Source organism: Protopterus annectens, chromosome 6.part0 (assembly GCF_019279795.1).
Source record: "Protopterus annectens isolate FY-2018-M chromosome 6.part0, PAN1.0, whole genome shotgun sequence".
NCBI lineage: Eukaryota > Metazoa > Chordata > Ceratodontiformes > Protopteridae > Protopterus > Protopterus annectens.
Genome location: NC_056737.1, coordinates 1994982131 through 1994994651, shown reverse-complemented (window position 1 = coordinate 1994994651; position 12521 = coordinate 1994982131). Strand labels below are relative to the sequence as shown.

The following is a 12521-nucleotide window of genomic DNA, read 5'->3' as shown; positions in this document are numbered from 1 at the left end:
CATTCCGTAACACTTCTGTGACACAATAAACATAAACACACATCACTTACAGCAGCACACCCGGACAACACTAAATCTATCCCTAACTGTAACCTTAACCCACAAACACACACACACTGATCTGTACTGTAGAAGCTTCTAATGTATCTGAAAGTTTCTGTATTAACATCCCAAATCCATACCTACCTTAATCACACATATTCCATCTTTCATCTCCAGCACGTGATAAAGAGTTCACTCGACCACTATCTATGCACTAAATTTATTCTGTGATGTGACTGTTCAAACAATGAATGTAACCTATATATATATATATATATATATATGTATGTGTGTGTGTGTGTGTGTGTGTGTGTGTGTGTGTGTGTGTGTGCGCGCGTGTGTGTGTACGCATGTGGTACATCAATTCACAGATAAAACAGATAAAAAGAAACACAAACATGCAGAACGAGACAGACATATAATCTAAAAGGATTTACTATTTATGAAGTTATTGTAAGCATTTCATTATGTCTAATTCAGGGCTACATGGCAGCAGTTCTACTTACTTATACTTCAGAAATGGCAGACATCTGAACAGCTGCAAGACTTGTGAAACATTGGCACATTGAGTTAAGAACTATTTCACTGTTCCTTACCGAAACATTTCTCGATGTGTCTTGACATTCCAGTTGTACTCTCCCTTCCTTGCAAGTTCAAAAAACGCACTCCTCCTTCTAGATTAAATAGATAGGGAATTGATATAAGAGACAGATCTCCCAGGCAGTAGATACATTGTGACATTGATGGGTTAGACAACGAGGGATCAACAAGAATCATTTACCACATGCAGCCTAGTGGGAAAACAATGCTGACAATCTATCAGAGCCAGTAATTCATTTTTCGCTGAGCTTCATTCATTTTTACAAGAATATACATGAGTTGACCTATTCAGCAATGTTTCAAACAGACTTTTAAAAGTATGTGAGTCAAATGTATGCAGCACTTTTGTTAAACAGCAGAGATCTGTAAACCCACCCATTAGTGCCATTAAAACTTAGATTTCTGACTAAGCTTCAATGTTCAATGACAGTAACTGACATCAGGGGAGTTTCCTTTATTTGCAATTGCCTAGTATATTCATTGCCTACATTATTCATTTACTCTTACTTGTTTACAACATCATGACCATTATGTTTGTCTACCCCTTATCTTGCTTTGTCTGTCATAAGTTATGTTTTATGTGTTCATGCTCTCTCCTCTTTTTTCAATGGTCCCTGATTTGCAGCACACATTTACTGACTAGCTTCACTGTAGCAAACCTTTTATGTTTTGATATTATAAGGTTTTTGCCTTTTGATTTGTATCAAAGGATTTGTTTCTTTTCCATAGAGAATTGCCATGTCTTCACATTATAGTTGCTAGACTCTACATAGCATTCACTTTTATTTTTCTCCATGCCACATACAGAAATATGCTGTTGTTTGTTATTATAGGCAAAATTCTTGAAAAGCAGTTATAGACTGTAGCAAAAAACTGTATGGTAAAGTGAACATACATGCACACATGTGGACATATAGACACACATCTGCACCTGCATGTACACTGACTTGCACTTGTGCATACACAGTTAATTTGTGCATACAAATATGCCTTTAGGAAACAACATTTTGAAGTTCAGATATTTTTTAAATTAAAATCTTATTTATTGCATTATACGAAGACAACAGTAATACAGATAAAGCAGGTAGGGAAGATTATAAACTAATTTTTATGAGTAACACATATAAATTTTGGCCTTTCTTGCACTATAGCACAAAAGCAATGGCAACGTACTAAACCCTTTATTCCAGATGTGCCTGCTATTAATACTTTCTTGGAAAATGGCTAGCTTTCCAGTAGTCAATGATGCTGCAAACATCCAGAGGAAATAGTAAAGGACATGGTCATGTTTGCAACAAAATGCATGTGGCATAGAATGTAAGACAGCTATTGGGACAGATTCAAAATGGAATGTCACAATTCTCTGTTTAATTTATATAAATTGCAGGTCCAGTACTTTGCCAGACTGGATCAAAGACACAGACTCAGAGTTTAGGTCTGGGGTTCAACTGAGGGGGCTCCATCAAGTTAGCTTTGAGATTTTCAATCTAACTCTGATAGACTTGGTTACTAGGCTACTATTATCCAAGGTCTACATTGCAGTTTGTCAACTAAGTGGCAAGTATAATTTAAATCAGTTTCGAATCCATGTTTGAAAACTGAAATTAAAATACGTGCCATAACACTTACTGGAGTCCTTAACGTGAAGAGGATTTACATATGTGACAATACTTGTTCTGAATGAGGTTTGCTGGAGATTGGCTTGATTATATACTATGCTCTTCATTACTATACAACATATGTAGGAAATGAATTAATCAGCTACTAAACCTGCTTTAGGTATGAACATTGCATTTATTAGCATCATGCTTTTTAGACATCCTTCAGCATGATCTCACCAGAGGCACCAAAAAGTAATCAGTATAATGGCTATCACAGGTCATGTCTGACTGCTAGGATCATGCAAAATGCTATTATACTGAAATCTAATGAATGGATAATTGTACTCAAAACTGTTCTTCAATCAACAAGCTCAAACAGCAGTATATGCCTATATCTATAATATCGTAACCACATTATCATGCCAGCCCGTTATTTGTATTTTCACAACCATGCATTTTCGGCAGCATGTTATTTGTATAATGGTCCTAAGTTAGATTCTGTAAGATATTTTCTCGCTGCCACAATATTTATTTAACAGAGATTATGCTACAGGTGTGAATATGCTGTAAAACTGATATAAATTTAAGAAAATAATGGAATATTATATAATATAATATTATTCTTAAAGAATTGCAGTGTAACAGTTAAATTTCAATGCTTTTCATGAAATAAAAGGGATGCTTCTCCCATTCAAGTTCCTGGAGCATCTTAAATACTTTTTTTAACTGTTAAAGGTACAGTCTAGGGTGGGAAGACACAAAGGCAGTACAGAACCATGTATAAAAAATTCAGAATATGGATCAAAAGTTTTCTTAGGTATTACATTCTGGGAGATTTTGTTGGAATTAATCAGACTTAGTAAAGACATGCCCATTTTATGCTATGTGGAGTCAATAACATAACTACTGTGGTTGTGGTAATACATCGCCTGTATTTTCATTTCATGACTTAACAAATTAAGTAAAGACATAACGATATTATGCTAGTAAGGATTTTGTTTGAATGATTATTCCACTGTTAGCCTGTGCATACTTTGTAGCATGGAAGAAGTAAATAATTCAAATAATGGGTAGGCAAGAAAGCGTGGTTGCGATAATACGTAAGTACCCAAATAACATTTATAATATAGTGCCTATTGTGCTCACTGAAAATCTGTGCATGAGGAAAAAGAAACAGAGTACAGATATATTAGGCAATGGGTTATTAAGGATAATAGTCTGTTGAATTTTTTTTTTTGATGGGATACCAATTTCTTAGCAATGCCTAAATGTACAAATTCTTCTTAAGAACAAAACAATGTATCTTCCCATTTATAATTATCTTCACATTTCTCTAGTTATCCATAGGGACCAATAGCCTTCCACATTCAATCTTTTCCTTTATCTTGCTGTGAATAGCCATTCACTAAAATAGAACCTGTGATCTGAAAGGGTCTATAATAGATAATCGAACTTTCAAAAGTTCGACTGTCATATGGTCGACACCATATGATCAAACTTTTAAAAGTTCGAACATCTAATAAAAAAAAAATAAACTACACAAATAACCTACCTGAATGTTTTAAACAGGGGGGCAAGCTCCCCTGCACCTCCCTGCTCTTTAAATATACCAACTCCGAGATCGCACTGCAGTGCAGAAAAGGGAAATCTTCCCATTCCGCGCTCTACGGAGATCTCCATTAAAACGTTCAAACTTTCAAAAATTCGATCATATGGTGTCGATCATATCGCACTTGAACTTTTGAAAGTTTGATTATCTAATATAGCCCTGATCTAAAACAGTGTTCCTGAGAACAGCAGGAAACTGAGCAATTTAAATTGTTCAAGGAGTCTTTTAAAGCTTGCCTTGTTAATGATAACAACTACATTTGAGATGTGGGAATGATTGTTGCATTTTTCCAATAATATATATTATTAAAAAAAAAAAAAAAATATATATATATATATATATATATATATATACATATATATATATATATATACATATACATATATATATATATATATATATATATATATATATATTTATATATATATAGAGAGAGAGATAGATATATACTGTACATATATTCTATCCTTGACTTTCTGTTACTTGAAGTCACAAGCTTACGGGGGTTAACTAGAATGTTCTTTTAGTTTGTAGAATGTGGCATGTATTAGTGTAGAACATTCAGCAACATTTATAACTTTCTTTTTTTTTAAACTTTTTTTTCTTCTTCTAGCCTGGATTTTGCCCAATAACTCTATTATGTCTGTACATTTTATTCATCTAGATACCATTATGTCTGTTCTGTTTCAATTTGTCATTCTATTTCTTATTATTGTTACTCATGACAATTATGTTAACTTGCTAATTTTTTTTATTATACTTTTGAAGTTTTACTGTTATTCGCTGTTGCACATTTCTACTGAAAAGTCTTAAATTTAAAAAATAAACATTAAACAGATAACTTAGGACTGAAAACTTGGATTCCATCTCCCCTTATTTGGCTTGTACTTCTGTATTAAATTATCCAACAATTTTTGAAAGGGAAAAAAATATATACTCAATAATGACACCAACAAAAATATGAAGAGCAAAGGAAAGTCATATTTCTATCCATTTCATTTGAATCAGGTTTTGTCTTTCATCAGATGGGCCTAATTACACTTAGCTCTGCATTTTCGGAATCCCTTTGTTGCTTCACTACTTCTATCTATAAAACATGTGCAAGCTAGAGATATCTTTTTTCTTTAACACAATTGTTGAACCTTCTGTCTGGCATTACCTGCCCAGTAAGGTGCAAGACTGTAGGTGGAAGTTTCTAGTACAGCAATAAATGCAGCTCTTAATGTGAAATGACATACTTCGTATAAAAAATGAGTGTTTCTTGGTTCGCACAAAGTAGGATCATGTCGCCCAGGCTGGGATTCATAGACAAATAGCATGCAGCAAACTTATAATTAGGTCTGTGCAGTAGGTGAGGGGGATTCAAACACATCATGCGCTGACTACATAAGAAGTAAGCTTCAGAATATTAATACTGCATATATACCAATTAGTGTTTACATATGAATCCTGTCCCTAACCTGTACTAATACAAGTTTTTTTCTCCATCATAATTTTTTGCATGCCTGGTTTTGTATTAAATACCATTCACATGCTCCTGATGACTTTATCCATAAGAACTATATGTACATTTTATGTCTAAGAAAGTTATATATGAGAAAGATGCTGTCTGCAATGAAACACGGAAACAAAATGTTTAGAAAGATATTTGTGCTTGTTTCTCATATGTGGCATACATTTAAACTTAAATGCAGAACTGTGACTTGCCTGTTTACAAAATACAGCAGTATATATTAACTGTCTCACATTTACAGCAAGCCCTTGGATTGCTAAAAGCAGCACTATGAAATTGCAATTAACAGAAATATTTTTTCTTAGTATGAAGTCAGGTTAGCCAGAAAAGTGGGAATTTGCATAAGAAAGAACAGCCAAATACTGTAGGTTCGGTTATATAACATGCAAAGGGCAAGCAAAGGCACTGCAAGAAAAAACGATCAGCATAGTCTAAGGTCAGTAATTAACAAATTAACCAAAATGTTTACTATTACTTCTTCCTCTGTATCTTAATGACCTATTATAAGATTGATTTGGGATTTGACATATTAGAGTAAAGAAGAACAAATAATACCTACTCAAAGTACAGAGTGAGGTCTGTTGCCAGTATTGACTGCTTCAGCAGTTGCATGAGGTCACTGTACTCCCTGGAGGACAGGTTTGCAAAGATGTTGTGTCCCTATAAGTGCAAGAAATAGACAGTGATAAGTGATATTTCTTTTCATTTTTTTGCAACCTTTTACTACTATATACTACTCGAGTGACAATTCAGCCAATATCATTAAAGGGTAGTTGTGCAGACATGTGTAAAATAATATTCAGACTACAATGCCCATGCTAACATTGTACATGTTCATTCTAGTTAGTCTTGCATTATATGCCATGTAAGGTCCTTAAGCAGACACAGAGGAAGTGAAACACATATCTATACAAAGCTGAAGTATTATGGGGAAAAGTTACATGACAATATATTTTCTATGATCAAATAAAGGACTGTACTAAATGATGTTAACATTACACCAAGTTAGTCTAGTTAGAAATCTCTTTCCAGATCAAAAACATTTGATTACTCTACCAGCTCTGCGACTGTTCATGTGAAACGTACATCTCTTAAGACTATTGGTATAATTCTGACAGGTATGAATGACCTTCCTGTTTTATGTCAGTTATACACTGTGCAATTCTGGCTGCTGGCAGAACTTCTAAAATGAATGTTCACCATATGTAATTCTCACAAGCAAAACTGGAAATGCCAAGAGCTGTAAAATGAAACATCATTGCTGATAGCAAAAGTAAAATAAATGGTTGCTGAGGAGACAAAACACCATATATCATCCATGTGGAGGCTGCATCCTCTTGTTTTTAACATAGATAAATCCAAAATGTTTGTCCAGAAGGGAAAAGTGGCATTTCACCACTATAGTGGAGTCAGAGTAATTAAATAGCCAGCTATGCACACACATTCACAAACATGTACAACGACACACACATATGCAAACAGACACACACATTTGCACACATCACATTCATACACACATACACACACACATGTGAGCACACGCTTTTGTACGAAACAGCTACTGCAGTCGTCTTATAAAATATCTAGTCCAAAACACAAATATTTCACTGCTAAACCACTTTCAAGAAACCATCAGTGTAGGCTTCCAAGATGGCTGCATGCTGATCAACAGATTAATTACAACTCTCTCAATGTGAAAAAATGAGAGTTAAGGGCTAATAATTCTGCCAGCTTTAGCAAAATTCAGCCACCAGCTAGTAAGTAGACTGCCTGGAGGCCAACAAAGAAGAAACTTGGACAGCCTGAAAGAAAATCAACAAGAAAAGGTGAAGTGAAAACAATGACTGGGAAGAATCCTGCAGCTGGTCAACAAAATGCAATTCAAGCTCCAGCTTTGGTACAAGAGCTGGCTTCCAGTAATTTAGATAAAAAATAAATCAAATTTATTCAGAGGTCATTAAAAAATAAATATGCAACATTGAAGGTATATCGACTCAAATAACAAAAGGCTGAAAAAATAGAAGAAGCTTTATGCAGCTATTCAGATGAACTGAAAAAAATGCAACAATCAGATGCTGAAATGAAGAAAACACTGGCTGAGTTTGAGACTTTCTCAAGAACATCTGTTTAAAAAAATGGTAGTTAGTGGAAACAGCAAGCAAAGAAAGTCTGCATTTTCTGCTGTACCAGACAAACTGGAAGGAACTTACTGTATTAATTTTATGAAAGCATAAAAAAGCAACTGGACTGATATTCCACCGCAAGATTTGTTAACAGTTAATTGAAAGGGCACACTGAGTGCATGCTCCAAATTTGACCATAAGAAAGCAGCTAACACCTGTATTAGTAAAGATGCAATCATACCAGCTGAAAGAGTTGATCCTGATAAAAAATTGGCAGAAGGGCCAAGTATTAAAACTGGAGACAAGAGACTGTTTGTGGGAAATGATTATTCACTGTACACCAGGCTGAAGAGAAGTAAATTCATTCCAGCAATCAGGAAATGTTGAGAGTCAGATTTAAGATTCAAACCACTGTATCCAGCTGCTGTCTTCACAATATTTTTTGTGGAGGATCAAAATATTTTTTGATGCATAACAGGCTAAGGAGGGCATGCAAAAGTTTGTCCAACAAACTTCTCTTTTCATAGAGAAACTTTGCCAGTGAAACCTTTCCGATGTTCTAAAGAAAAATGCTTGAAAGACAGAAAAAAAGCACAGGAGTTGACTAGAAGGATTGGGAGTACCTTGGACTTGAACCAGAGTCTGGTGATAGGAGATGGAGATGAACAGGTAAAAGAACAGCAGCACTGAAATTAGTGAAGGTATGTGAGATAACAAAGCACTGATCACAGTTGTGAAATATGGCTTTACAAGAAAAAGTGGCTGAGAATGATTGGACTTTTGCTGACTTTATTAAATTTTTCAGTGAACTGAAAAGCAAGCATATGTCCCACGTCTTGTCATTAAAGTTTGGAAGGAGACTAAAAAGAAGAAAAAAAGGAACTGTAAGTAAAACAATCTTGTTCATACAAGTATTTGTATAAAATACCTCATGATTTATTATTTATTTATTTACATTTGTTGACCGGGAAAGTTTGACTGGACACAGGTCCATTTTCAGCGAAGGCCCGGGGAGAAAAGCTCCACAAATTAAAATATTACAGACATAGTTACAGATGAAGAATCCTAGCAATTAAAATATTACATAGTTACAGATGAAGAACATAGTACATTCAGTAGATAACTAGCATCTGTTCTATCCACAAAGTCATAGCAGATATTAACAATTGTTACAATAAGAAGTTACTGATATATAATAAGTAGACAGGCATGGAAGTATCAGAGCTTGCTGTAATCAAAGGTAGTTAGTGGGGTGGAAGAGAGGTAGAGGGTAGATGGAGTGAAAGAAGTTAGAGGGGAGAGTTACAAGGGCATAGCCAGCATGTTTTTAGATGCTCTTTAAGTAAAGCTTTGAAGTGGGTGCATGATGGTAGAGAGGTTAGTAAAGCTTTGAAGTGGGTGCATGATGGTAGAGAGGTTCTTGTGATGGGGGGTGTGCCATAATTTGGCTATAGCGCTGGAGAATAGTGCTTCTCCAGCAGTGTTATTGGCTCTAGTAACCTGTAATTGATTTTTGTTTCTGGATCATAGTGGTCTGGTGGTGAGATATGGTCGGAGTAGATACTAGAGGGATGGGACCTTTCGAGGATGGTTAACCAGTTTGTGGGTGAGTGCGAGTTGATACCATTGAAGGAAGTGAGGGAGTTCTAGCCAGCCTAGTTCAGTAAGTGAAAGACAGTGGTGACTGTGGTAGGATGGCCCGGTGGAGAATTTGGAGATTGTGTTATAGCAGGTCTTGAGTTTATTTAGATCGCATTGCCTTAGGTTGGTATATATTGGAGAGGCATAAAGTAGGGTGGAGATAAGGTGCGAATTTGCAACTGAAATCCTAGCTGCTTTGGTGAGGAGTTGCTTATTTCTGTATAAGGCTCCTAGTTTATATAGTAAAGCAGATTTGTGTAGCAGGTAGCATGTAGTCAGGGATGAATATTTTCAATTGTATGTGATAAAGATGCTAAAGTAAATATACTTTTGTAGTTTTAAGAAATGTAGACATTACAATGTAGAAAGAGAAGAATGTCTGGAGAAAAGCATGTTTAAGTTAATATCTTGAAGCTGCTGGGTGAGGGATTATAATATAAGCAGAGCTGAGATGTTTTCTCTTACTTTTGTATAAGCCCTTGGCTTAATCTAAAAACAAATTTTTGTATAAACATGTGGGTTTGAAAAATAAGAAAACATTGTGAAGCAGTGAGACATTTTCCTTTAACAAATAAATGTTCAGTGTGAGTTGAGAAGTTTGCAACTGAGAGCAGTTGTATATTCTATTCTTACATTTTCATGGAGACTTACTGACAATAGGAACAGGCAATAAGTCTTAAGAGGTGTGGATATTGTTTGCTTAGGGAAATGTAAAATAAAAAGGTACAAAGGCAAACAGTTTAGTAAAAAAAAAAAATAGAGTTTGAAATTACTGGAAGTGAATAAGAAATAGCAGCTTTTCCACTACCTAAATACTTCAATTAATTTTCTAGAAGAGTGTATAATTTAGTTTTATTTAAAGACAAGTGCACTTTTTCATAGAGTTAAAAGTTAATGTTTTCTGAAAGCATATACCCTAATTTTCACATCTGGGACAGGAACAGAGATATGAAAAGAACACATAGCAAGTAGTGTAAGTAGAAGTACTGGCCATAACATGTGCTTTATAATGGCTATTCTTAATTTTTGGTTAGGTAATGCCTGTGGATACAGCTGTCAGTTTGGGTCAATTGTTCCTATCAGGAGTGTTAAACATATTATGTGAAGATGCACTTAATGTTGTGTGTGTTGTTTTAACTTTATGGATTATGGAGGTGTTATGGGGTGTGTTTGTTTTTTGGGGGTTTTCATTAAAATAAAAAGTCTTAAAAAGTGTGACATAGGTTCAAATGGAGATGACAACAAGCAACTGTATAAAAGACCAACCTGCCAGACACTGTGGGTGCATGTAACAGAAAAGTTGGAAAAAGACATTTTAAAAAGCTTCATGTATAACAGGTAGGAATAATAACTTCTTATCATAAAGGTTACACTATCCATATTTTGGCATGTAAGTGGCCTCATATGTATAGACAAAAAGGTAAAATTATTGAATTATATTAAGAAATGCAGAGTGCAAATAGCAATGCTACAGGGGACACATTTGGAAAACAGGAGCATATAAATTTGATAAAGAAAGGAGTCTGGATGGATATTCAGCAGAATATTGGGAAAAGAGGAAGAGGGGAGTACTTAACAGTAATTGCTAGAGGAGTTCCAACAGTGATAGAAGAAGAAAAATAATAATGTTAGATTTGTGATTGTAAGGGGCTACTAACAAGACAGGAGGATTGCTCTGGCATGTATTTATATTCCACCTAAAACTGCAATTATGGAGATTAAGAAAATTGATGAGAAGTAGTGATCTTGCAGGATGGAATATTACTTACAGGTGAGGACAGGAACTTGATTTGCAATAATGAGGATGTGTCAGGGACCTAGAAGGGTAAATATAACAAAAGAGGAAAGATTTCTAAAGACATTTATGAAAATATTTGGTATGGAAGATGCAAATTCAGTAGTAGGAACATGGAGAAATGTTATATAGTATTCCCCAATATACAATAACTGGGCAAGACTACACAAATATATTATATTTCACAGGAACATGTGCATCTAATTGAAAGTTTAGACTCACATCCAATAATTATTTTAGGTCATGCACCAATAAAAACTAAGATATGAATGCAGGGTAATGAAGTAAAAATGAGACACAGGTGCTTCCCCACCTACCTGTTAAAAAGACAGGAATTAAGGAATGGATGATGAAAATTATTTAAGAGTTATTAGGGAAAATAACAATTTCTTCAAAAGTTATAGCTAGTGGGAGGGATGAAATGAAAGTGGAGTTTAAAATAGGATAGAAATAAAATAAAAAGATATGGTTAAGAAATAGCAGGAATTATTTAGAGGGACTCACAAAGGTTAAAGTATTGCAGACTAAGAAGAACCTCACAGATGGACATGCAAATGCAGAATGCTAAAGAGAAAATAAGGGATAATCTGGATAATATGCATGAGTCTAGAAAGATTGCTGTTAAGCAACTGTTTTTTGACAATAACTTCAGACCATAAAAACGTTTAGCACAATGACTTAGGAAACAGAAAGTAAACCGCGGTGATGCAGCGGTAGCGTTGTCGCCTCACAGCAAGAGGTTCTCCCATTTGATTCTTGTCTGGAGTGCCTTCTGTGTGGAGTCTGCATGTCCTCCCCATGGTCGAGTGGTGTTCGAAAGACATGCGTGAATGGGTGTGCCTTCATGGAAGGTTGGGCATTGGGCTGGTACCTTGGCACCGTAAAAATCTACTGCCAATCATTAGCGGACCGGAGTTCCGCTGTAGTGACCCCTAACTGGGAAAAGCTGAAAGAAGAACAACTTAGGAAACAAAAAGTAGAAAGGGTTGTTGCCAAACTTAGGGAATGTATAACAAGAAAAATAAGCAGGGATTCTGTAGAGGTATTAAAGATATTTTTGAAAATGTATTAAAGAAGAGCACAAATGAGAATATCTATGGAAGATTTAAGTACATGAAAGTTAGAGGTAGATAAATGAAGGTTCTACTTAAGAGTATTTTAAAAGGATGGGGAAGCACCAGCATCCTGGAAGAAAGATGTAGTAGCTGTAATACCTAAAGACAACAAAAGTCCAAGGAGATCCAGATTCATATAGACCCATTTCATTTTTAAGCCATGATTATAAGGTGTTTATGTCTATAATAGCTAAAAGAATTGCATGGCTGCTGCAAAAGTTGATAGATATGGACTAGTGTGGTTTTGTGGAGGGGTGGAACACATCTGACAACATTAACAGAGCAATGATGATCTGGAGGGAAGCAGAATTTAAGACATTATTGCAGTTGTTGGTGGGTCTTGATGCTGATAAAGCATTCAACTGAGTAAGTACATGTGTAGGGCAATGGAAGCATTTCCGTTCCCTGATACAATAATAAGGTGAATGTGGAGGATATATGAAGCATTGGAGGCAAGAATTAAAGTGGGAGGGTTCCTCTCT

At 35.2% G+C, this 12521-nt stretch overlaps 1 protein-coding gene across 1 annotated transcript in view; it reads right to left on the bottom strand.

The window, feature by feature from the left end:
• The window catches only part of PDE11A (phosphodiesterase 11A), a 3012459-nt gene that overhangs the window by 314020 nt on the left and 2685918 nt on the right, over positions 1 to 12521 (bottom strand). Inside the window, exons 15-16 of the mRNA XM_044075310.1 lie at positions 5925 to 6025; positions 639 to 716 (exon numbers count right to left, since the gene is read on the bottom strand). Of these exons, the coding sequence (XP_043931245.1) occupies positions 639 to 716; positions 5925 to 6025 (179 nt within the window). The remainder of the gene's footprint in view (positions 1 to 638; positions 717 to 5924; positions 6026 to 12521) is intronic.